At 39.0% G+C, this 26,006-nt stretch overlaps 1 protein-coding gene across 8 annotated transcripts in view; it reads left to right on the forward strand.

The window, feature by feature from the left end:
- The window catches only part of AGPS (alkylglycerone phosphate synthase), an 85,186-nt gene that overhangs the window by 26,413 nt on the left and 32,767 nt on the right, over nucleotides 1–26,006 (forward strand). For 7 of the 8 annotated variants that reach the window (XM_037398670.1, XM_037398675.1, XM_037398669.1 and 4 more), the window contains 6 exons: nucleotides 11,929–12,018; nucleotides 16,008–16,098; nucleotides 20,509–20,629; nucleotides 20,709–20,783; nucleotides 22,450–22,521; nucleotides 24,490–24,569. In XM_037398670.1, the coding sequence (XP_037254567.1) occupies nucleotides 11,929–12,018; nucleotides 16,008–16,098; nucleotides 20,509–20,629; nucleotides 20,709–20,783; nucleotides 22,450–22,521; nucleotides 24,490–24,569 (529 nt within the window). Of the gene's footprint in view, nucleotides 1–42; nucleotides 277–11,928; nucleotides 12,019–16,007; nucleotides 16,099–20,508; nucleotides 20,630–20,708; nucleotides 20,784–22,449; nucleotides 22,522–24,489; nucleotides 24,570–26,006 lie in introns of those variants that run through there. The other variant, XM_037398668.1, reaches the window with a different exon arrangement.

The raw sequence follows: 26,006 nt of genomic DNA on the forward strand, positions 1-26,006 counted from the left end.
ATATGAGGGGAGCCCCGGCAGGCGCCTTCCGCTCGCCCGACCTCTCACCCGGCGGCGATTGGCGGCACAACACGGAAGTGCGATGGCGGCCGCGGCGGAGGAGGCAGCGGGAGGCGGCGGCGACTCCCCGTCCTCGGCCCTGCGGCGGCTGCGCATCATCTCGGGGCACCTGCGGGGCTCGCCGCGGGCTCCGGAGCGGGAAGCGCTCTCCCCGAGCCCCTGCAAGGCGCAGGGGGGCTCTGCCGGGCCGGCCTCCGGCTCCATCCCGAAGAAGCGGTGGGTGCGGGCGGGGGTCCCCGCGGGGCATCGGGCCCCGGGCCGCTCCGGGGAGTTCCCGCCGGGCTGGGCGGTCTCCCGGAGCGGCCGGCTGTCGGTGCGGGTTGGGACTAGGGCGGCCTGCGCTGTGGAGTGCGGTCTTGCTCCCGCCCGGGACGGTCGTGGGCTGTCGGGGCCTGATGGGAGGCCCTGCGGGGCGGGGAGGTGCCGGGGGCAGCGGGGGAGGCAGGACGAGGTGAAGCCCAAGCGCGGGTAAAGTGCTGAGGCGGCCCACCACTGTGGGGGCCGGGTGAAACCGAAGGAAGGTGGTCTTCAGCCTCTTACTTGTTTCTGTAGTAAGCGGGGTTGTATGAAAATGGAAAGTTGCTGACAGTCACCTTAGTAACCGGAGGAGCGGTTTAATGTTTGTGAAATATTGTGGGGCTGCTATAATGAAAAATGCAGCACGTGTGAGAAGCGCCATTTGTGTACTGGCCTTCGGTCCTGTTCGCAGGAGTGTGGAACCTCCACCTTACATGAGTGCTGCCAACAGTGTACCCGTACATTGGGCTCTAACTAGAGCTGCTTGGAAATGAATAGTTTTAAGCATATTCACTACCTTTTGTGTTTCTTGCTCCGTTTAGTAGTAGGGAGTTTGAGGTCATGTGAGACCAAGGAAGACAACTAGTCAGATTGGCTAGTTAAATTTTTTTTTCACTGGCTCTTGGATTTATTTTTCTGGTAGATTCTTTTAAGTGCTACAGTTGTGATATCGCCTTTGTGCTGGAGCGGACTTATTTGTTTTGGGATTTCTGCTTTCTCAGTGTGTTTTTTCTATATGTGTGTTGGCTTGCTGTCCCGTAAGAGCATTTTAAGGTTTAGGTTGTAGACGGCTTACTACTTTTCATCAAGCTGTGTACAGGGACTAGTATCTTAGTGTATGGGGCAGTAAAAAGGCAGGTAGGGCAAGTAGTGGGTAAGAGACTTTGTGATCTTTTGGGGGAAATCCATTTAGCCCATGGTTTGCTCTCAACTTTTTTTAAGAAGAGAGCAAGGGACAGTCTGAATTGTTCTAACAGGCCATTTGTGGCCTAGAGCCACAAGCTGAGCTTGCCTGCTTTGGGAGGACTGGGATGTCATAGGTATGTGGTCAGGTGTTAACAACCTAGAAAGCCTTTAGCTCTCTCTCACTGAGGGAATTTGATGTTTTTGCAGGCAGTGTACAAACAGTGCTGCTCACTGGAATTGTTGCCTTCCATATTGAGTTTTTCTCTGGTTAGAATTTAGGAAGAAATCACTGTTTCTGAAAAAGTAACAGTTTAGCTAATTTTCAGAGTTTTATTTTAAATCTACTCTTGCATAAGTTCTACAGCCAGTTATTGTATCCTTGAAGAACAGGAGAAAATAGCTTTTGTGAAGATGCATGTGACCCAAAGGATAGCTACTTTTCTCTATAGAAACAGTCATAGTGAACTTACCACCTGTACTTCTATAACTTATTAACATAGCTCTCTCATATTAGGATTTGCTATAGGATTATAATGGATATGTATTTTTACTCTAAATAACTTGTTCTGCATTGAGAATAAAAATTATGTTGCTTCAAGCACTTTATGAACAAAATGGTACAACTGCTGGATAACTTGGTCTGCACCACAGGTACAACTGTCTTGATGTACTTAAAGCCCAGACTTTTTGTGTGTATAGAAACAAAAAAAAACCAACCCACCAACCCCTTAAAGGGAGCTGTATCTCTGTCTTAAGATTGCCTTTGAACATCTGAGAGGCAGTTGAAATGTATTTGAGATGTTGCATGTGAAAATTCTAATACTTAAATATAGCTCGGATATGAGGATCTTGGTAGAGTTTGTGTTTGAGAGCAATACCCAGTTTTGCAGTGAGTGATGGGGAGGGAGACAATTCTGTTGCCTATACTGATTTGGAGGTGGCAAGTGATGAACACCTGAGTCCTGTTCTAGTGACTTTCAGCTAGTCTGGAGCTGGTTGATCTGTTTGTGAGACCCAGAAGGTTGATTGAAAAAAATCTGGTAAAAATAGTTCACCTGTAGATAGGTACAGTGATACTGTGTGGCTTCTATCAGCAATACCAGGATGGTCCAGATGCTTTTTTTTCTTGCAGTCTTCTATATGATGATTCAGCTTTTCTGCCTCTCTTGAACTATTACTTTAAATTTTTCCTAGTAAAGCTGCAGCCAAAAGTACCTTAAGCAAGATTTTTGTTTATTATGCCTGTTGCATCTTACGTGTAATGTTTGAAGTGGTGTCAAAGCTACAGACACTATTGCAGCAGACCAGGTGCACTCTCCTCATGTTGTGTTTCTTCTGTGAAGTAGACTACTTCCTGTGATAAGGAAAAAAAACCCAAACAAGCATCTGGAGTACTTTAGATGTTAGGTCTCTGATCATAGAAAAAAAAAAAAATATTCTGGCTGCTTATCCAATAGTCACTAGACAGTGACCTGCAGGAACATGACTTTCTTGTTGATAGTTCAATGACCAAACTGTTAAGGATCTTATCCAGACATTATTCATCACCAGTGAGGAGAGGAAGGGGAGTATGTGGAATTGACTCAGTCTGTGGGTGCTCACCTAACTGTTCCTGTTTCCAGAGAAAAATGTCTCTGAAGGCTAAACAGTGTCTTTGCAAATTGATGTGTTTAAAGAATGTAATACGTTCCCTACTTCTTAGAATTACAGTGATTGAGATGGGAAAAGTCCTCTAAAAAGACAAGCAATTCTATACTTAAAGAGTATCCTCTTGAGGGAGATCTTAGTTACTGTAAGAGTAGAGAGATGTTACTCCTTGGTGCATTCTTGGCTTGAATTTTGTATTTTAATTCAGTATTGCAGTGGAAGATGGGGATCATAGTTATACAATGTGTGTTGAAGCATTAACAGGGTGATAGGCATGCTGAAAAACTTAATAAATTGAGTTGGAGAATAACTTTTCCTTGAAATTAGTTTTTCTGAACTTTATGCTGTTGACTGGTTATTAGCAAGCTTGCTCTGCTGGTGAGTCTTGAGTTCAAAAACTTACATATGGTTATTTTGAAGGTGAAGCACATGAAGTGTTCAACATGTAGCACCTTATGTTCTCAAAGCAGTACAACTCCCTAGAACACAGTTGTACCAGAGTAACTGTTATGTATGCTAGAAAGTAAGAGTGCCTCAGAGATGGAGCTTGCACTGATATTAATCTTGCCAAAATAGTTTATATTGTAATTTATACAAATAAAATTTTAAACACTTTGGCCCTTGTTACACTCAAGCAATACTCCCTTTTAACTAGATGTTGATTCAGTAGCTCATAGGCTTAAAGTTCTTCTGTCCTGGAGCAAGAGAAAGCAGGGTAGGGTTTCCTGATTTTTGCTCTCTTTGTGGAGAAGCTGCTTTCCTGTGGGATGAAGAGAGGCTTGTGGATCTCTTATTATTCAGGATAAACCAAGGGATGCGTGTATAGTCAGCTGTGTGTCTGTATCAAGCGCACACTCAGGTTTCACAGGGTAATATGTTAATATTGCCATACCTTCATATAGACTCTTGCAATTCTTGCTGTAGTTGCTTGTAATGATTATGACTTTAAGCAGCAACATTAACTCCTAAGGAGTTGATACTACTTGAATTTAACAAGTAACAGCAGAGGCTTCATATCTTGCTGCCAATGCTCAAAGCAATCTTTACTGTAAAAGCTTAACTCTTTAGACAATAGTGTTTAAGCAGCATTTGACACTAAACTGAATTCTAGTATAGCTGACTTCTGAGCTTAAGGTGGTGGAAACTTACAGCAAAGAAGGTAAGGGCTGTTGCAACTAAAATCTTAACAAATCAGAGGAGTAAGAACCTGTTGCTTTGAGGAAGGCATGGCTATTCACAGGAGGTTCTGATTGCATCAAAGGAGTTAATTGCTAGTCAAGGTTAATGATTGAAGTAGAGGAACAGATGAAGTAAGATGATCTCATATGGAAGCATTAATCTGATAAAAATGTCATAATCTGAGGGCAAATGTGACTTCATATGCAACAGTGATTCCTGTCTGTCAGCAGTTCCTAGTAGTTGAATGTCAGCCAGATGAAATGAAAGAAATCTGTAAGAATTTAAGTAATATGACTTTAATTGTTTGATCATGTGATACCAAGTAAACCAAACTGGACATATTCATTGGTTAAATTTTATTAGAAAAAACCTAGATATAAGGTAGAAGTTAAAGTATGTTTAATATTTAAAATACAAGTTTATAGCAAAACCTGAAAATGTTGATAGGCTTTTTGATATGTACAGAGATCTGATATATGCACATCTATTTTCTTGTACATATATAGTTATTTAAACTTGATTTGTTTATTTAAACTGAATAGAATGATCTGTTAATGCAATAGATTGGAGTAATTACTTGGACTTCCTAGAAGCTACTTTGAGCTGGACTAAAGTAAGGACACCTGTAGTTTTAACAGGTTGCAACCAACTAGACTTTTCTGAAATGTTACTGTACCTCTTAGTAGAGAACAAGTAATGTGAAGTGTGAAATCAATTGTAGGCTGAATGTGGTGGACAAGCATGATGCCTCTGCAGTGTTATATACAAAACTGGGCTGTTGTGTGCAAGTCTTCAGGGCTGATGGTACAGGCCAACATTTTCTTTAGCAGCTATCTAATGTATTTGCTAGAGCATGCTAAAAGTTCTTTATGCAGTAGGTTAAACAGTGTTGTCCAAGTTAGTCAGTTGTTGTCTGGTGGTGGGTTTTTTAACATAGTGAAGCAGATTTCCTGGTTTTGCAAGCTTTCAAAAATACTTCTCAAAGGACTGATCTGCAGTGTTATAAAAAATATCTTTAAGTTGTTATTTGTTTACTGCCTGGAAGTAAACTGGAAGTAGCTGTGTGTGTGCATTTTTGTAGTAGAGCAGTCTCTTCAAAGATAAAAGAAGCTGGTGTCAGTGGAAGTGGTAGGTGGAATAGAGATAGCTTAAAAATCATCGTTTGACTAAGTGTCTACCAAGAAGCATAGCTATAATGTCTTGGCTTTCCTGAGTCTTTAATTCACCCTAATTGACATAAGCTTTCTACAAAAGAACACTAGAGAAACACAAATTTCCTTGTTCCCTGGGGCTTTGCTTATTACAATGTGGTGAAATGAAGAATAATGAAATAGGGCTAGGAACATGTGTAAGGAGAGTTAATATTTGTTTTATCAGAACAGTGTGGGTTTTTTTTAAAAAAGCAGCACACTGCTTTTGTGTACCTAAACCCTTGAAGTCTTAGACCTGAAATCTTGTGTCTGCATTTGGTGCTTATTGTAGGTTTACACTACCTATGAGCTACACTGCTATGAACCCAGGCTTGTGTTGCTATATCAGATATTCAGCAAACAGAATAGCAACTGAATCGGGTGTATGTGCAGCTGCAGGGGGGTAGTGGAAGTGTGGGCTACAGAACCTGAATGTGTCTAAGATTATAAACCAGATGTTGTTTGACTTCAGAGCGATTACATTTGGTTTGCTGCAGGGAAGATCCTCCAAGAGGGAAGTAGTGTAAGAATGACAAGTACAGCAGATAGTCCCTGCCTGCAGCATGGCATTCTTCAGATAAATGATGCTTTTGCAAAGCAGTTCTTGAAGGGCTTCCTTGGGTTACATTCCCTTTTCTAATTTCAGGCACCTGATACTAATGTACTACTGGCTTCAAAAACACTGGAGTGCTTGCTTATGTGGTTGTGAAGTGTGACTATATAACCCAGACTGCTTCAGGAGAGAGTGGGAGTGACCTCCTGGTATCGCCTGTGTCCTGAATTTCAAGCTGGTGATCTGAGTTGGTAACCAAAAGCCCAGCTGAGGTGGGCTTTGAGGAGTTACTGTTGGGTAGGGTCTTGTAACCCCTTAACACTATAATACTGCCTCAGTTTTACTGCACCCGTGTGCTGAGTTTTGCAAGAACTCTGCAACCTGCAGGACTCCTCTGCATTAGGCAAATACTGGTGTTTTGGTCCATGGGGTAGTTCTTAAAACTGCCACTTTAAACTAATTTCCAAGAACGTGTGGGTTCTTGGATCATGGAACAGGAGTGTCTGTGAGCATTTTATGTGTATGTTGCTTTAATGCTGAGTATCAGCTGGTGATTGAATTGAAAATGCTGATGGTTATTGTAAGGAAATGGATGGCCAAGACACATCAATCTGAGTTGCATTGATTCAGCTGGGTTGAACTGCTCTTCATCTGGCTTCTCTGAAGAAAATACATGAAACTGTCACTTGTTCTTTGAGTAAATTAGCCTGTTTGTCTCAGTTTTGTGTATAAAGTACCATATCTGCAGATTATTTTGGGGAAGGGGGAAGTTTTGTTGATATATCTGTGCTTAGATGGTATGTCTGTGTAATGAAGCAATTCCATTTGTTAAATCATGTGATGCTAATGTTTGGAGTTGATTCATTACTTTATCTTGGTTCTGATACTTCATTGAACATAATCTCATAACTTCATCATAACAGAAAACTTTGTTTACTTCCGGTGTTACAATATCAACATGCTTTAGACCTTGGAAAATAAAAGGCTCTAACTGTTGGTGATACTTCTGTTTTGCAGTAGAAAACTCTGCTCCACTGTTGGTTATAAGTATTGTGCATGCAGATGTCTCGTATGTACTTGTGATGTGGATTTGAAACAACTGAAAAACTATATCTATGGCTTAATTTCCATGTGGGTGAAATTTGCATGCTGAGCCTGGATACCTGTGGGAGACCCTGTGCTTGTTCCTCAGCTTCCTAGGGAGAGACAAGAACCTTTTCAACTAGTCACTGTGCCTCTTGCTAAAACACAAAAGTTGGAGAGTGCTGGCAGGTACAGTTTTGTTGCAGTAGCACAGGTCTGGGGGCCTCTGCTTGCTCAGCTAGGTGACTGGATGCCCCGGGAGCACTAGTTCAGCTGGTGGGTCAGGGGCCACCCTCCTGCCCCACTCTGGGCTGGGCATGCTGTCACCTTGTGAGCTTCTGCCCAGTTTGTAGGCACCTTAATGGTCATTTGGGGGCTTAATATAGTGCCTTGTGCTGGGACTTGAACAGCATCCTGCCCAGTGTCTCCTTGATTATTCCATAGCCAGTTTTCCAGAAAAACAGAATAAGTTTAACTTGTATTTTGCTGTAAAAAATCCTTATTGCATAGTCAAACTAGTATTTCAGTGTTGGGCATTGCAATGAAAGTGAAATATTTAAATTCATTTAGCCTAGTCACACTGTTTTCATCTCCTATTGTCACTGTTTCCATGGTAACTTGTTTTCTTTCATTTTTTTCCCTTCAGGCAATATAATTTTGCGTGTATATGTATTAAAGTTAAGCAAGCTTTGCCTTATACTACTTCATACATTTCAGTAGTGAATTTCTGGCTTTTAAGTTAGAAGGCAGAAAGAACTGGTAATTTCCTACTATTTCTGACTAAAATATTCCATGTTTCTGTCAAAGCCGAAAGTAGAGTTAGTGAGCCCTGGTATTTGGTTGAAGCCGATGTACTGAATAGGAAAGCTGTTGTCTTTAGATGAGACAGTTCAGATAACAATACAGAGCTGAGTAATGTTGAATTCAAAGCAAGAGTAATACAAAATGTTGATGAGTATTTGCTGTATATATTCTTGGAAAGGGGGCTGGGAAGAAAAATAGAAGGGTGTATAAATTGCCTTGCTACACATAGAACACATGTAGCATGAAGATGTCAGCTGACTAAGCCAAACTGAGCATCTTTCTTGTTTTTCAGGTTGGGGCATGGAACTTTTTAACATGCTTTGAGACATTCAGATGATATTCAGTGTTTTCAGATATTATGCAGGGTATTCAGGTTATTTTTAGTTAAACTCTTGAAATTTTGGAGAACAAGGATAGCAACTACTACTGCAAAGTAAATTGCTTCAGATGGTACAAAATATTGATGTGTTAGAGGATACATAGTTTGTAGAAGTCTAAGTGGGTATAATGGTGGTATGTATTAATCGCAGGTCAATTTGTTGTTTGAGTGCCTTGGTGTCAGAGCCAGGATTGGATATATTGAGTATTCATGCATGGAGGGAGCTTTTAATGTGTGCTTAGGTCTGCAGATGCTCAGTAATTCTTTCTGCCCTTTATACTCTTCTGGAGTATAAGTTTAACACTGAGATTTTTGGGAATGAAAATCTTGGGAAATGTAGAAGGCTATATTGATTGCTCAGTCACAATTTGGATCTTTCTTGAGAGCAGAGGCAAATGTGGTGTGTGATGCTGATGTGGCAGGCAACTCTTAATTGCTACACTAGGGTATTACAGTGGGAGTGCTGTGCTGGAGCTGGGGTGTGAAAAGCTCTTTCGAAGGAATGGTGATGTGTATAAATGCTGCAAAAGGGTAGTATTACAATGAAGAAGGGGAAGGAACATTTATGATTAGAAAAAGACCTTTTTCCTTGTTTGCCTTCTGTTTCTTATGCTGTCAAATTGCAGCTTTGATTTCCAAATGTAAGCTGGAAAGACAAGGAAATGCAAAGCAGGTGTGTCTTATAGTGTATTTCCCTTAATCGAGGGAGCTGGGGTAGTGAGGCAGACCTGGGGAGGAACAGCATACTGCCTTGGCCTCTGTCTTGCAGAGCCGCTTGCACCTTTTCTGAATAATATGTTAACTAATATGTAACACTCTTCCTAAGAAAAGTTCTGCTACAGTCTTTGAATTATATCTGTATGACACTGCCTCAGTAGTCAAGGAGGCTTGTAGATATCTCTGGATGTCTCCTGCTTTTCTCTGTGATTAAAGTAATTGTCTTGAGTCTTGAGCTCTTGTTCATGAAGGGCATACTTCTCAAATAATATGCAAGAAGATCTCAACAGCTTGCTCTTTCTGTAGGCCATGTCAGTTACAAATCAGTGCTGACTAACCAATCCTTATTTTAAAATCTGGTCTGTTTAGGCTTCTTTTTTTTAGGGAGCTGCATGCAGGATTTCCTCTAATGTGTTCTTGGTATGTAGGCGTGAAGTGCTAGGAACTACAATAAATTAATCAAACAACAGTTCTTGAACTGGCAATACTTTGGTATGATGAAACAAAAAGAAAGAATAAATGTAAGATGGCTTGTTACAAAAACAGCCTTTCCTGTCTCCAGACAGAAACCTTGTTTCACTTGGTATAATTTTGAATATAAATTGTGTGACTTCTCGTGGTGTTTTCCTGCCATAAGATAGAATACTGCCCATTATGCAGGATGGGGGGAGATCTCCTGATTTTGTGTTATGAGGTAGCTGAGATGTTTTAAACTAGCAGTTCTGCACACATGCAGTCTGTTATATTAGATCTTAATTTAATTGTTCTCATCACACCAATAAAAGCAGCTGTGTTGTCTGGCAGCATAAACCTTTGTGTACTTATTTTATTCAGGAGTAGTTCAACCTGAAAATAAACTTGAGTTCTAACTCCCAACCTCTTTTCTGTGTTTTAAAGCCTGATCAAAGCACCAAGTACTCTTAACACCAATCTAGGAAAGTAGGCCTTTAGAAAAGGCAAACAGCTGGGAATGCAGGCAGCTTAGCAGAAAGACTTCTTGCCTGGGTCTTTGTTCAGTGCCAGAATTAATAGTACCTCCCCTGGATTTTGTGGGAAGTATCTGTCTGTACCAACATCAGGACTAATGGTGGTTTCAAAGCTGTGCTTTGGCAGTTTCTTATGTTCCTTTAGAGCCTGGTCTTCTGTGTCTTGGTCTGTCTGTCTCCAGCTTTGCAGCTGGTTTCTCTAGCCTGTTTCATGCATCATACTTGGCATGCTTATTTTGGTACTATCTTGCAAGTGGACTTCCCTCTCTAAACTGGGGGGGAAACTGCTTGAGCCTTCCTCAAATTTCACTTACTAATATCAAGTCTCTTCTGACTTTACAGGATTTGACAGACTACAGAGATCAGTTATATAGAAATACTACATTTAGTCAGCAGAGGGAGAAATCTTGCCTTGAGGAGGACTAAAATGATGGGGATTTGAGGGGAACATTTAGCTTGAAGAAAAAAAAAATGCTGCTTGAGTTGGGCAATTCTGTGTCAGCTTGCTCACAGCTGGGAACAGCTCAACTGTATGAATTACTGTCTTTGTGGAATTTATGAATATATACAATATTTATAAATACACATATATGGAATATAAGAATGTGTGAAAATAGGCAAGTCTGCATAACATGCTTTAAGACACTTTTTCATAATCTGTAATGTCAGTGCAATAGCACAAGGCATTCCTGTGCTATCAGACATGAGTGGATCCTTGCCCTTTTGTGAGTGAATATTACACATCTAAAGATCAAGTCTATCAAGAGAGGAGGCAGCCAGAGGGGCTTCTGTGTCTGGACAGTGGTCTGCTCAAACAGTTTAATTCTGGCTGAAACTTTAGAATCAGTTCCTCGCTGTGGAAGAACAGTGTAGACTGAATATCTCACAAAACTGTATAATGCAGTTTCAGTACTCAGTAACTGATAAAGCTTGCTTAAAGTGCTAGATTTGTCAAAGGCTTGTTGAAATGTCTGGTTCAAACAATTGTAAAGAAATACACATCCATGGATATTTTTTCATTTAATTGAAATCTTGTGTACAGGCAGTTTGAAGAAAGAACTTTTACTAAGCCAAGTCTACTTAATTACAACACTGACAGTCAGCAGCCTATGTTAATATTATCTTTATAATGAAGGTCTTTGGTAATCAGTCATCACCCAGTTACCTTTTAATGTCAGTGTTACCTACAACTGACTTGAGGCAGTACTTTCTCTGAATCGTGAGGTCTTTTTTAAATGGTCACCTCTGATCATCTTAGTTTTGCATTAGACAGTCAGAGTAAGCTTCGTTCACTGTATATGGTAAAGCAAGGTAGATCATCTGTTTTCAGACTAAGAATTTATATTAATAAAATTCAGGGTTTAGGTTAGTATTTAATTTCTGCTGTAAATAAATAGCAGACTACTTAGTTTAATGTGTAATTACTCTGTATATTTCTGAGTCTTAAATCTTACATTGATACACTTCTAATGACTTTAGCAACACAGTATCTCTTAGGATATGGTTGTGCTTAAGGTATTTCAATTTTGTGGTTGTATTTTGGCAGTTGTGGGTTTGGTTTTTTATCTTCTCTTTCTTATGGTGACACATTCATGTTGCATTTAGTATGTTATTCCTGTGTTTCTTGGGGTTTGGTTTTTTTGACTTTCCAAAATGTATTTTCAATCTAAATGTGTCTCTGAAAGTGCCACATCAAGTGAATGTTATTAAGAATGCACAGAGATTACAGTAGTGTTACCAAACAACTAGAATTGTCTTTTTAATTCTGAAAATATTTGGCTATTACCTATTTGTGTGTTAATATTTATGTGTAGATTTAAAACCAAGCATCTTTCAAACATTACTCTTGACAATTTGAGAATATCACGTTACAGTGTGCGCTGACTTACATGTAGTAAGCTGGTGGTAGTTTTTATAAAGCATCTTGTCTTTTAAGTCTTAGGATGCTATCTGAAGGAGTAGTGGTTGTGCCAGCAGAATTACTTTTAGCTGTAAGCTATGCACTTCTGATACGTACTTGATTTCTTGTATTGCTATCTGATAAGGCTTTTTTCCAAAGCCATATAACTACAAATAATTTTGGGCTTGCAGTATGCTAACATTCTCACTTATTTTTCTCCCTTTAAGGCAAGAACTTCTGAAGTGGAATGGATGGGGATATAATGACTCCAAATTCATCTTCAATAAGAAGGGTCAAGCAGAATTTACAGGAAAAAGGTAAGTTGAAAACTTATATAACTGAAGTATCTTATTTAGTAAGTTTTTAAAAAGTTTTAAAACTGCACTGCTCAGGTAATCCAAAGAAGGTAGTAACACTTGCTTTATCTCATAGAACAGATTATTAGTTCCTCATGTAACAGATTTACTGAATTCTATGCACAGTAGTCTAATGTGTAGTAAAATAAAAGTAGTTTGGCTTAGTGGATTTTGAATTCTAAGTATTTTGAAGACAAATTAATATGAGTCTAAGTAACTTCATATGCTCTGTGTATTAAACTTCCTTTGGAGAATGACATCAGACTGAGAATCGGCACCATGTTCTAAAGCTTTAGGTAACGTGCAGCAGGTCTGTGCAGTTTTGAGAATCTCTTCATCATCAACAAATTGCTTAATTAAACTTTCAACTTGTGTTTTAGGTTTCTTAACCATTGTGCATGGAGCTGCTTTATCCTCTGATCTTAAAAATAAATGGCTTTTCAGTTGTATGTTCTGTAGTGGCAACACTTCTGATTTATTGCCTACTAGCCCTTTGTATCACAAGCTTGTTTTTCTGAGATTTTTTTTAAGGAAATGACATTAAAATTAAGTCTACTTGAGGATTTCTTCACTTTTCTTCCAGTGAAACTTAAGCCTCTCACTTGACAACTTAATGCTGGGGTTTTTTTCTGCCTCAGCGGAAAGTAGTCTTGCAGTCTCTTCTGTGGTTCAAAAAATACCCTTTTTGTAAGAGTAAAGAAAAAGCATGGGGAAGAGAATTAAGTTTGAAATAAGTACTGTCCTTCAGGAAAAACTTTTTCCTGGTCTTTGAGCTTGTATAAACTAGCATGAGCTAGTTAGGTTTTTGAAGCTTTGATTCAAACTAGGATGTTGAGTGCTTCAGCTCTTAATTTCCAGGCCCAGATTAAAATGCCTAGCCTTGTCTTAGGCACTTGAGTTCATGTTATAACATTTAGGGAGATCTTCATCATCTTTCTTATCTTGCCAGGATTCTGGCACTTGTCACTTTGTTGCTCATTCTTTCATCTGTTGTTTTTGTTTGTCTGGGGTAGGTTATGCTGCCCAAAAAAAATCTACCCAGTGTACTTTGAAGGGAAAAATGGTGAAGGACTGGACTTGAATATTTTTTTTTCAGGAGGAAGCATTGAGGCTGCTGTTTGACTGATGAGTACCAGTCAGTCATAGTTCTAGAAGGGGGACAATAGTGTTGGGTTTTTTCCCCCCATCTCTATTCTAACTGATAGATAATACTAGAAATGCCCTGTTGGGCCACACCAGTGTAGTTTCTATGGAACAGTTTGTCACGGTGGCAAAAGTGTTTGAAGTCAAAATGGGAGAATAAGCATCTGGAAAGATACAGATGTAGTGTCCTTTCAGTATCCACTTAAAGATCTGTTGTCCATGAATTTGTCTAGCTTTCAGGTCCGCTGATACTACCTGTCTCTATAGCGTACCATGGCAGCAAGTTACGGGTTGCTGTGCTGTTCTGTAAAGTACTTGTGTTTTAAATAAAGTATCCCTTACTGTGTGGCAGGATTAGGTGAATGATAGTTCTTCAGCTTATCTACTTTTTTTTATTGATTATGCAAGACTCAGTCATATCTTCTCTTCTACTTTCTCTCCATGCTGAGGAGTCCTGGGCATTTCAGTCAGATTGTAAGGCCCTTTGGTCTTCACAGTTGTTCTCTGAACCTCTACTACATCTCTAGTTCTACTACATCTTTTTGGAGATACAGGGACAAAAACTGTGCAGCACTCAAGGTGTGTGTACACAAGGGTTCTACAGAATGGCAAAAAGCTGTTGTCTGTCTTACAGCTGCCTGGTTGATGCATAGCACTGGCTGCTGTTGTATGTTGTCAGTCAAGATGCCATGATTTTTGCTGTACAGACTACCAGTCTGATTCTGCAAAATATGCAAGTAATGCTGCTTTTTTCTTGGCTTTTGCAATTACCTAAATTTTCTCTTCTATCTTCATTTGTCTCTCCAGTTTTTTTAAGGTCGAGTTTCTCTCTCAGTTCCAGTCTCTCCAAAAGAGCTTAATATTAGTCACCTAGTTGGAGAGTCCTCTGAATCCAGGTCACTGATGAAAACATTGTGTAAAACTGGTCCCAGTACTAGTGTGTGGCAGGCTGCACTCATGAGTCTGTCTTGGACAGTGATCAATAAACCCTGCCTTTTGCTTTTTGTCTTAACTTTGTCTTATCCTTCAGCCTGTAGAAGAACCTTTCATTCTGTACTGTAGCAATGTATTTTCTTAAATAGCTTTTGGAGCAAACACCTGTGGAAGTATAAAGGAACATGGAATTTCATGTTCACTGTATTCCCTTTATTCATTTCGGTTACTTCACAGACTGATAGAACTCCAAGGGTTAGTGAAACAGGATTTCCCTTTATGAAAGCCATGCTGACTTTCCCAACAGGTTGTGCTTTTCTGTGTGTTAAATCATCTTCTTGTTACAGACTACCATCTCACCAGGGATAGATGATACTTACTAGTCTGAGCAACTAAACCTGTTTCTTGGGGGTATGTGTGGGGAGGTCTTTTGGGGTGTGTGTATGCGGAGCTTCTTGCACCATCAACATACAAAGCTTGCTTCCTGAGTAATTGTGTTGTGTTCTGTGCAGTAAACTCACTAACTCCCTTAATATTGTGACTTTTGTCTGTGTCTTGACTTAAAAGTTGTTGGTTTTCTGATGGCTTTAGTTTGTCCTTTGAACAAGTGATTAAGGTTACCCTTGCATGCTACCTATAGTAATAGGTTGGCAATACCAAAAAGTGTGTGGAGGAAAAAACAAACCAAGCTGACACTTGAGTCCATCTGTACCTTTGTTGCAAACCCCTGATGGGAATGCATTAAATTTTCATTGCTTACTGCACTTTCCTTTTCATAGAATTAATGTAAGTGTTTCACATTGGTGTGATGGAACAGTAACTGTTGCAGGAGGAATGCTTGAATGCTGTCTTCAAAGCTGAAGAGTCTAGCTTGAGTTGAGATACAATTGTAGTCTTTTATCTCTAGGAATAGAGTAGGGTGGGGTTTTTTTGCAATAGGAGAACTAGGTGGTAGTTGAGGTAAGGGAAGGAAAGGAATTGATCTTTTTGTATAATATGTGACTTAGTTGTAGAGTTGTTTGCAACAGCTGTGAAGGACAGGGTCACAATTGGATTAAGTGACTGAATAATCTTAGAAGGAATGCCCATTGGGCCTAATGCAGTGTCCCAGGTGCAAACTATAGTAAAGATTCTCAGCTGCTGAAAGCTCTTAATACCAAAGAAAAGTCCTTTTTCTCCTTTCGGAGAATGCTTGTGCATATGTAAACTGCACAAGGTGTGTATATGTATACAATTAATAGCAGTAGTTTCTACCTGCTAAAGTGTGTCCCCAGCCTTACTTGTTTTCACATGTGGTACACATGATCACAAACAGTTCCTCTGTCCCATGTCTGGAGTTCTTTTGTTACATGGCTAAGCTGTTATTGAAGTGTTTGTGATAAAAATAATTTCATGTTGCTGGATGAATTCTGATGCACTCTGAGGAAGGAACCTTTAACACTGTTCTTTTCTTGAAAACATGTAAGGTGTACTGAGCTGGGTTCATGTGTCTGAGACTGGATACACTGCAATGTAAACAGTAAACATGTCCTCTGCCTGTAACTGGCATTTAAACTGTGACACTGCTTTCTACACTATTGAAAGGGAGAGACCCTCTTTAAGAGCAAAGATGGGGGGGTGGGATATCTGAAAAGCCTTATGCCACAATTCCCAAAGGTGATGAAAAAAAAATACCTAAGATGTTGACAATTGATTGGATTTTCTGTGAAGTACAAAACAGATACAATGAAATGTGCAGTTGCATGAAATGTGCAGAAGTTCTGTAGGCTTGTAGGTGAAGAACTTTATTTAAAACTTTTGTGCATACATAGAATCAAAAGAAGTGTATCTGAAATACAGTGATTTAAAATGACTCTGTAATATTGACTTTTCAGGTACAGATTAGGTGGTATGGTATTACCAACTTTTAAGGAATGGATAGAAAAAACCTTTGGAGCAAGTCTGGAGCACAAAACTACCTCTAGAGTAAGTAAATAGCTGAACCAGTTCTTTTGAACATTAGTCTTGGTGATAACCAAGACCACACTGTTAAAGATGATGCAGCTGTTGTCCTGAAGGTCACATTGCATATAAATATAGTGTATTAATACCTCAGTAGTTATACGTCGAATACTTTGAAAAAACGCTGTGAAACCTTCAGTGACTTAGTATGACTTGTGGTTCCAGGTTAACTGGTAGTACTTTTATTGGAATGAAGATTTCCAACACAGGGAGTTTTCTGTCCTTGTTTGTAGGTTGCTTTTCAAGACTGGAAACTGTTAGCCTAGAGGGAATTTTTAGGCAACTACGATGTTGTTCATGGTAACAGAGACAGAAGATACAGTGAAGTTAAATTGTGCTGTTTTCAGTGTATTTAATGATTTCAAAGTTCTTATGTGACCATAATTTTTTTTATGGGTCTGGGTGCTTAAAACTGGCTACCAGAATACTCAAGATTGAACTGAATGTTTTCAGAAAGACACATTCAGGATGTTCTGGGTTTTGTGAAGTATCCATATTTTGCTTTTTAAAGAGCAATTAATGTTAGTCAGGAGACCTGACTCCCTTCAAAGAATTCCTTTCAGGCTCTGGGTTCCTGACTAGATAGCTGCTTAAGCAGCTGTGTTGGAAGCAGACTGTGCTTGTACAGTGACTATAGCCACCTTGCTTTGAGTAAGTTTTACTCATTACTTGAGTGACTTCAAGATTGTGTTATCTCTGAACCAGGTAATCTCTTAGGGCCTGAAAATTCAAATGTTTCTTCAGTCTTCTGTTAATAAAGACATTCTTTCATCTTCTGTGACTCGAAGGATCTCAATCTGCCAATATGTTTTAAAAGAAATCATCTTGATGTGAGGGTTCTCCTTGACCAGGCTTGGTCTTAACTAGCAGCTGCTTCAACTTCTTGTGACCAAAGGTCCTGAGAGCTGTTGTTCCTCTTCTACATGTAGTAGAGAACATGTAGAATGAAGTAGAGTTGGAAGTCAAGAGCAGATTCTCAAATAGTATCTTGATTCCACAGTATGTCTTGCAAACCAGCTCTTTAGGATGTCTGCCAGCCATGTTGAATGCTTTCCTGTTATGTTGTGCCACTCTGGTTCTGTAAATCTTGTTGTAACCTGAAACAGGCTGACTTGACACATAATAGGACTCTGGAGTCTCCAATATGTCTGACGTATCAACTGCTACTGCAGGATCCCCATTTTAATGTCTCTTGTAGTTCCTAGTTTATATATCAGGTTATCATGCTGTATTGTTTTTTCATCTTCTATTGTTGTCAGAGCATGAAGAATCTCGGGTATAGGAACAGCAATAGGAGAGGGATCTCTTGGTCCTTTTGTCTTTCACCTGTCCTGCCTCTGTTGTGTAAGACTGGAGGGTTCCCTGTTGTATGCAACTTCTGTTATAATTAACAACAGTAAATGTACCTGCTTCTGTGATGCTCAAGGCCTACTGATAGCTTTTTGCTTTTCAGACTAGATTTATGAGATAGCAGTTTAGACCTAGTTCACACAGGCTTCCTGTCTAGCCTTTCAATGCACAAATCTTAAAATATTTCAGTCCCATAAGAATAAATAGATATATTTTTGTTTGGCGTTGTGTATAAGATTTTTATAGATGAATAATCAACTTTTCAATCTTGATGAAAACTTAAGGATTAAAATACTTGTAGAAGAGAAAGATGAAGATACTTAAAGCCCCACCAGCAAGGAATCATTACAGCTTTAATAGTTGGTGTCCCTCGTATGGAGAACAAAAATCTTCAAGCACTTTGTGTTCAACTTAAAATTATATGAAATAGTTCTGTCTATAGAAATCCAGTAAGAAACCAAAGTTTACAATAGAAAATGTAAGCACAGCTTGCAAGGATTTTTTCTTGAAGTGGTTTAAAGATCTTTAATTTGTATCTATTTATTTCTCTTCTTTCAAGTTTCTCTCCGAGCTCTGCCCTTTGGGTGAACAGAGCACTATGAATGTGCAGAATAGTAAGAGCAGCAGTCCAAGACTTCCCCTGTGCTCATTGTGACTGGCCCCTAAATTCATGATCTCTCACTAGTGGTATGCCTCTCACCTGAACAACTCTTAATCTCAGCCTCTGTGTTTGTAGGTGACAAAGCTAATATGTTGGAGGGAAAAGCCTTTTCCTTGCATGTCTGGCACCTCATTTCAAGGAGTATAGTATTATCATTAAAGTCAGTCAGAACAGCACATATCCTCTTCCAGAAGTCAAATTATTGTTAAAACTATATTTTTATTAGGTTTTGTATCCATATGAAAACTCTGAAACAAACATTTGGTTATCCTTTTGAACCTCTGAATGTTGTTAGCTGTCAGTCATGAATGTATCATGCAGATGGTGCTTTCTGAATTATTCCTTTTAAGTACTTTTAATTTCTACATAACCTTACACAGTTTCTGCTATGCTAGCAGTGGACACTGGTAGACAAGTTCCATGACTCTGGATCTTTTAACTACCTGAAAACTTTCCAGTTGAACTTTAAAACTTCCTGCTTCAGCTCTCCCAACTTAACCTATTCAGAATAGACTAGTGCTGTGGTGGCACATGGGAGACTATTAATCTCTTATCTCCGTTGCTGTTAGCTTGGTAACAGGTGCTGTCCTCTAAGGTTTTATCTTAAGGCACATAATGGTAAAAAATACCTGCTGTTCTGGATGTTATATAGAGCAAAGATGGGCAAAACTCTGTTCTAGGAAAGGAAACTTAGATGTGTGAGTATAACTTCCAGAAACTTAAAGGTGAAAGAAAAGTGAGTTCAGTTTTGCTGTTTTCTCTTTGTACTTGTGAAGAAGCATAGGCTAGGCTTATCAAATAAATGTCTTAAGTTTCTTTGACTGTATGGACAATCTTGTACAGAATAATTTTTGATGGTAGGGCTTTAAGCGAGCTTTTTGGCATCATTAGGCAGCCTGTAGTCTTTCCTGATAGCTTTGTAATGAAATTGCAACCATATTCTCTCAAGTTGAAGGCAATGTCAGTTAACTTGTCAGGAAGGTTTTCATGGCAGAAGTTTGAAAGCACTGCGCTGTGTTTTATCTAATTTTTTGCAACTCTTAATTTTTAAGATTGTAGTTAAAATGAAAGATGTGGTAGTGAAGAATGTTCAGTTCTGCTTTCAAACTTGAGGTCAAGAGTTTTTCATGTTAATATTTTCTTTCAGAGTAGTTGAAGCTGAGAAGTTAGTTTAGTCAAATACAAGCTTTATCTCTAAGGGGCTCTCTAATTAGAGGCCATTTGCAAAAGATGACATCTTCCTGCAGGGAGATTACCTATAGAAAAGTATAAATTATTTACTCTGTTTTTAAGGAGGGGAAAAAAGCATATGTTTTTCTGAAGCTTTAAAGCACTTAAAAGCATTAAACTTAATGTCTACAAAGATCTTTTTTTTTGGAAATGGATCCTGTAAAAAAAACTTACTTGGAGAATGAGAATTCAAGAAGTCAACACATGAACTATGTTTTTAAGTGCCTATATCTAAAGTGGCCTTTTCAAAAGAGAACTAAATGGCTAGGTCTGCACTTTGAGAAGCTATAAGAATACTATACATCTATAGTAAGAACCTGGGAGAATGGGTGGTTAAAATTGTTTAGCAGGGGTTCTTCCTCTGCACTTACAGAACCTTGATTTGAGGTCTGTTGATAAGCCAAAATGTCCAGTATAGCCTTTTTGAAAGGGAAACTTTTCTACAAGGTGTTGATTAAAACTTCTACCTGGAGGCTTTCTGGAAACATTTGCATGTTTGTGACAGAACATGGATTTTTAGAAAGTCTTCCTGATGTGTGAGGTCTACAAAGTATGACTGTTGTGTTATAGTAGTCAAACTTAGTTTTGTCTTGCTTTGGACTTTTGATTAGGCTTTGGTCCAAGGTGAATTTAACTTTCAGTACATGACAGGAGGAGGGGAAGTGGGTTGGTGGAAACAAAACTGTAAGTAGAATAACTTGCAGAGTGGTAGTGGCTTTAGTGTGTATTTCTCTGTATTGAAGGAGGAATTTATAGTCAAAAGAATTTTGACCTTCACTTGCTACCTGTTCATCAACAGTCTCTAGTTCTGTTCAGGCAGGTGTCTTGGATCTTAGGAAGCCTTTAAAAAGTTATTTTGTTCATTATGCACTCATAAGCTAGTGCATTTCTCCAAATTTGTCAGGTGGAAAAAAGGTAAATGTGCTACTGAAATAAAACTTAACTGTGTGCTGAGTTGGCTGAGTACCAGGGAGAAGTGCAATCTGTGAATGAAAATAAGGAAGAAAAATTCTGTATTTCTGATCTTGAATAGTTACGTTTAGGTATCATTGTTAACCTGTAGTTGTACAGAAACGCTGTCAAGAGTGTAAGAGTGAACCTACCTTTAATGAACTTATTTTCTTTTATTGTAGGCATCCTTAAATGTTAACGATGTACCTCCATCCACTGTAAATGAAGAATTTCTTCAGGATCTTAAAGCCACTAAAATATCGTATTCACAAGATGCAGAAGATAGGGTATTCAGAGCTCATGGTAAGCGAACTTCATTTATGTAAGTGCTGCTTCTGATGCTTCCTTGTTTGAACTTGTTAACTTATTGTTTGTGTTTCAGGTCACTGCCTACATGAGATATTTGTACTCAGGGAAGGAATGTTTAAGCGAATTCCTGATCTAGTTGTATGGCCTGGTAAGCTTTGTCTTACTCTCCCTTCTGATCTGGGAGGTCATTGTTTACTAAACTCCTGTGCTTGCTTGTGATGCGGAAGCTGTCTCTTGCTTCACTGACTGACAGAAACTGAAGGAATTTTCTCATGAATAGTAATCATAGTTGTTAACACATGGATTACAGGTTGTGCCTGTGAAATCCCATTGTTCTGTAGGAAAGTCAAATTTATTATTAAATATAGCTGAAGTTTCTATTGAAATCTGAATTCATGACTTAACCACAGTGTGATTTGAACATGTATGTTCCCCAAGAATAGCTGTATGAATGGCAGCCTAAATCTTGTTTTTTAAAGGAGTACATGATGGTGGAAGGGTAGTGAAATGTGTGTATTAACTTTGTTTTACAACATGCTGTACTTGAATAAAACCACCTGTAACTGCTGTCAGAACACTTTACACAAAGGGTCATTGACTGAAAGAGCAGTGCAATCTGAATGCAGGCTAGGCTCACTTCAAATAAAATAACTAATGCTGGTGTACGTAATATGTAGCAGAAAACATGCTTGCTTCTATCTAGTAGGGTATGAGTACTTAAACTCATATGACTTTATTTGCACGCTTGTGTGAATTGTCTACTTCAGTTGTTTCTCTGGTCCCTAGGAGCTACTTCCCCTGTGCCATTCTTCAGTAGCTAATCAAAAAATGGTTTGATCCAAGTACCTGCTATTTTCTGTTTAGCTGTACGAATCCAACTCTTTTCCTACCTTTTATAACTTTGATACTTTGATAGCTGCACTGCATTAGAAACACCAACATCTCTCATGAGAATGTAGTCTTAGTTCAGTTTTCTCCCCTTTAATTAGAGGGGAAAAATCACATATGGGAAGCATTAAAAAAGTACTATAAGATGCATCTTGCTACTTGAGGACAGGTACTGACAATGACAGCACTGGTGACCGAGTAGCAGTTGCCACTCAGTCTTTTGTGCACACTATTTTGTGCAGCTCCAAGAGCAAGTGAAATAAAATAACTATCTCTGTTTAAATCTGCTCTCCATGGCAAGAGCAAAGTAGCCAGTTTGTAAGCCTATTTCTGTCCTGCTCAGTTCTCTGCTGTTTGCTCAAACTCACGTATGCGCTGTATTTGATCATTTTCCTTGTCTGTGCACAAGCATTTCTGCTTCCCTCTTTGACCAGATACAGAGTACATTCTAGAAAAGTAAATTTCACCAGCAACTCTACTTTTGAAACTGAATGTCAGCCAGAAAGAAAAAGATGTGGTGTTCAGCTCTCAGACTTATTTCTTGTTTAAAATAAATTGGACAGCCAATTGTCAATAAAAGCTTTAAACTTAATTTGTTCTCCAAGACACCTAGATTAATTGCTAACTGTTTAGTAGCCCATCTTGCCCTGAGAATTTGCAGGAGGTCTCAGTCCATGAGTAGAGCAGGAGACTAAGGCTGTAGTTGGTTCTTCAAACGTAGAATTGTTTCAGGTCTAAATTTTACTCTGGGAACCCTGACACTTCTGAACCCAGCTCTTAGCACATAACTCTTTGGAAATGTCTTCCTTGCTGGTGTTGGAAAAGGAGCTGCTGTTTATTCAGACTGCAGTATTTAGTACAAAGCGCAAATCGTGGTATTAAGCATAAATCCTGTTGGTTCTTTTAACTGTTTGGACTTTTTTTAGTTTGCCATGAAGACGTAGTTAAAATTGTGGAATTAGCCTGCAAACACAATCTCTGCATAATACCATTTGGTGGTAAGTGTTAAGAAATCTCAAATCTGTTTAACATTACTAGTGAAAATGTATTCTACTTGAATTCAATTTAAATATGTGATCTTAGTAATTTATTGTGCTCATAATTCAATAGTTAGTCTTTTTATAGTAGTGTTTTAAGTGTGGTCTTAATTTTTTTATGATCTTGCAGTATTAAAAGCTGCTATATTCAATTTAGTGGAAGTCATTAAAAGTATGTCAACACCTTGAATATTGAATGTGCAAGAGGACTGATTATATGAAGCTGAAATCTACCTCTGCCATGGAAGTTTTCTAGGAAATAAGTCAAGAGATTCAAATGTCTGTTAGAGGTATCATGTTTTTGGATGCATTACTTGTGCTCTTTTCCCACAAACATGTATGAATTGGGGTTTTTTCTTATTGTACTATTGAAGCTCATGGGTCCAGAGAGGATTATGGTCAGACACCATGTTGCAAAATCATTAACTGTAATTCAGGTTTCCTTTTAGACGTTGTTTGGTTTGAAAGTTAAACTTCTGTGGCAAGGGCTTTTCAGGAGACTAAGGCTGTAGTTGGTACAGAGTACAAGTAAAGGCGTGTGTAAGAGGACTCCAGGTTTTTTAATCATGGATGCTTTTTCCTTTAAGCCTGCTGAAGTAGATGGTGAGCTATCTTGCTTTGACTTAGAGCTCAGGGAGCACGGGAAGCTTACTTTCATAAGCTTATTCAGTGAGAAGCTCTTTGCCAAGAGCTCTTAATTCTGTGAGAAATCCGTGCATTTTACTTGGTACTTGCTTATGCTGTAGGAGTATAGCCCCTGTAGGAAGGACACTTAACCATTTGAAAAGACAAGAATGTCACTTGAAGACAATACCAAACTGATGGAGCTGGTTTCTCCCTAAAACTCACCCTTGCCAGGTACATCTGAAGAGCTGTAAGACTGCTACAAGTCACCTTTGGTACTAGTAAATTGGTATAGCTGAAAACAGCTATATTGACTATATCTTGTCCACTGACCAGGGTACAGAAAGATCTTCAGATTGCTTTCCAAGTCTGTTTATGCTAAAGTACAGTCAATGTCTGGAGTTACTACTGTAGGCATTGGTATTCAAGGAAAATGCTCCCTTTCCTTTTACTGGAAACAAAGGTGATGGGCTCTACTGCTCTTGGAGTGTTTTATTAGTTGTCCCTGTATCTGTACTTGCCATTGGTTGTTCTTCGGTAGCTTACTATGGATTTCTTTAGCATCTTAGTCTCTCTTTTCCTATGGCTTTTGTAGTCTTTGAGAAGCCAAAGGCTCCTTGGAGGCTGTTCTGTGACATCCTATAAAATACATTAGAAGCCTGTAGAGAAGTTTGACATTAGGCTGCCCAAGAAAATGGAGTCGCTATCCCTAGAGGTATTAAGGCAGACAGATGTAGCATTTAAGGATATCGTTTAGTGATGAACTTGGCAGTGTTAGGTTAACGGTTGTACTTGATGATCTTAAAGGTCTTTTCCAACACAAATGATTCTATGATCTGGTTTTATTCAGTTTTTTTAGTTACATACTTGCTTTCAGATAGGTACTGCATTCTTGCATTAAGTAGACTTCTTAAGCCAGTTTTATGGGTAGAAGTGTAGTGACTTCCATAGTGACCACAAAAGAACACATAGAAATCATAGCACTCCATCTTGGACGCTTTGTTATTTCTTACTTTTCTAGTTTTGAAAATCTATTCTGAATTTAACAGAAGCAGCTGAGATGGTCACAAAATTTCATGATTTATCAAGGGCTGTTAAAGCATTGACAGCTCCACTGCTGCCTTGATTTTTTGAAACCCAGTTTAGGAGAAGGGACAGCCTTAAAAGGCTAATCACTAGCCTCAAACAGTTAACTTCAGTGATCTTAATTTAAGTTCAATATCAGAAAGGAGGGAGTGAGTAATGTTATGTGAAGAAAAACTACCTGAGAATTTTTTGATGACAATTTCCCTCCCATATTTGCAGGAGGGACGAGTGTCTCTAGTGCCCTTGAATGTCCTGAAGAAGAAAAAAGAACAATTGTCTCACTGGATACATCACAAATGGTATGTCACTCAGCTGTTGGTTTTTTTAAATCTACTTTTAAAATTATCCTGTGATTACTTTGGTGATCATTAAGGAATGACATTTTTTCTTCGCAAGAATTAATTAGGGGTGGAAGTATTTATCCCTACTAAGTGTGATTAAACTGGTACTCCTTCAGTTTAAGTGAAATTTGCTCATGTTAGTTACACCTGTACCACTCCATATGACCGGTATGTATTTAACAATGGAAAAAAAATCACTGTTAAGCCTTGTTATAGCAGCTTTAAGTGAAAATTGGAGGAAGCTACTATGCTTCTATATTGGAACTTGTATTTGAGGTTAAATGAAAGGCTAGGAGGAAGCTATTTGTTACTGCAAATTTCACTAGTTTTTGCAGGCTAAGAAATACTTCAAGCAAAGGTTAGTAAGTGACCTAATATCTATAAAAAACCTGAAGGATCAACTTGAAAGAAAAAAAACCCTAGATTTTTGGGTATATAGCACCTTGAGTATGTCAAGTTCATAGCTTTATGGCAGTCTAGAAATGCAGTTCTGTAAAACTTAGTGCTAGTTTTCGTCTTTCTGTTATGAAGGAGCTTTATACTTCTAAAACAGGGGTCCTCAAACTTATTAAACAGGGGGCTGGCGTGCGGATGAAGTGGCAGGCAGTCATCTGAGGCTGCTTGGTTCCCCCCCAACCCCCGGCGGGGGCAGGGGGGAGCTGTGTGTGTCTGTAAATACCAGAGGCCGGATTGAGGACCTTGGGGGGCCATATCCGGCCCACAGTTTGAGGACCCCTGTTCTAAAATAAGTTTTATGACTACATGGTAATGAGAAGCTTCAGAAACAGCTCTGTCTTTGATGTAAAGTTCTACTGCCTCTGAGCACCTACTGAGCTCTGTAGCCTTGAAGGTACAACCTGGGGTTTGGCTCCATTTTCTCTACTCAGTCAGTGGTGCTTCAGTTAAACTTCATGTTTCTCAGTTGTGTCTGGCTACAAAGTGATCTTTTCTGCAAAGGTGGTAGTTGTGTATTGAAGGAAGCTCTTCGGGTGTCTATGGAGTGAAATCCAAAGAGTGTAGTGCTGACTGAAGCCTTCATTTGAACTCACTGATTCATAACCCACAGCTCTGACTTCTGTCTCGTTTGAGAGTGGGAAGGGATTGTGGTTAACTCATGCTTTTGTATTATCTAGTATACACCAAGTCAGAAAATAGACCGCTTTCATGTCTTGAATGAGTGTTAGCTAATTGTAATCATTGAGGAGGGTAATGAAGGAAATTAAGGTGAAAAGAAGCACTGCCAGAGTTAAAACCTGGGTGTCTCAGAGCAATTAAGATGATTGGCTAAGCTTTGCTATTTTATTAGACACTTAATGGGTATTTTCATCTGTGTAGGGTCTATATTGTATAAAAACTAATTACATAAGCATCTTAGATCAGTTAAGCAGTTTATGC

The sequence above is a fragment of the Falco rusticolus genome, chromosome 8 (genome assembly GCF_015220075.1).
Source record: "Falco rusticolus isolate bFalRus1 chromosome 8, bFalRus1.pri, whole genome shotgun sequence".
NCBI classification, from domain to species: Eukaryota; Metazoa; Chordata; class Aves; order Falconiformes; family Falconidae; genus Falco; species Falco rusticolus.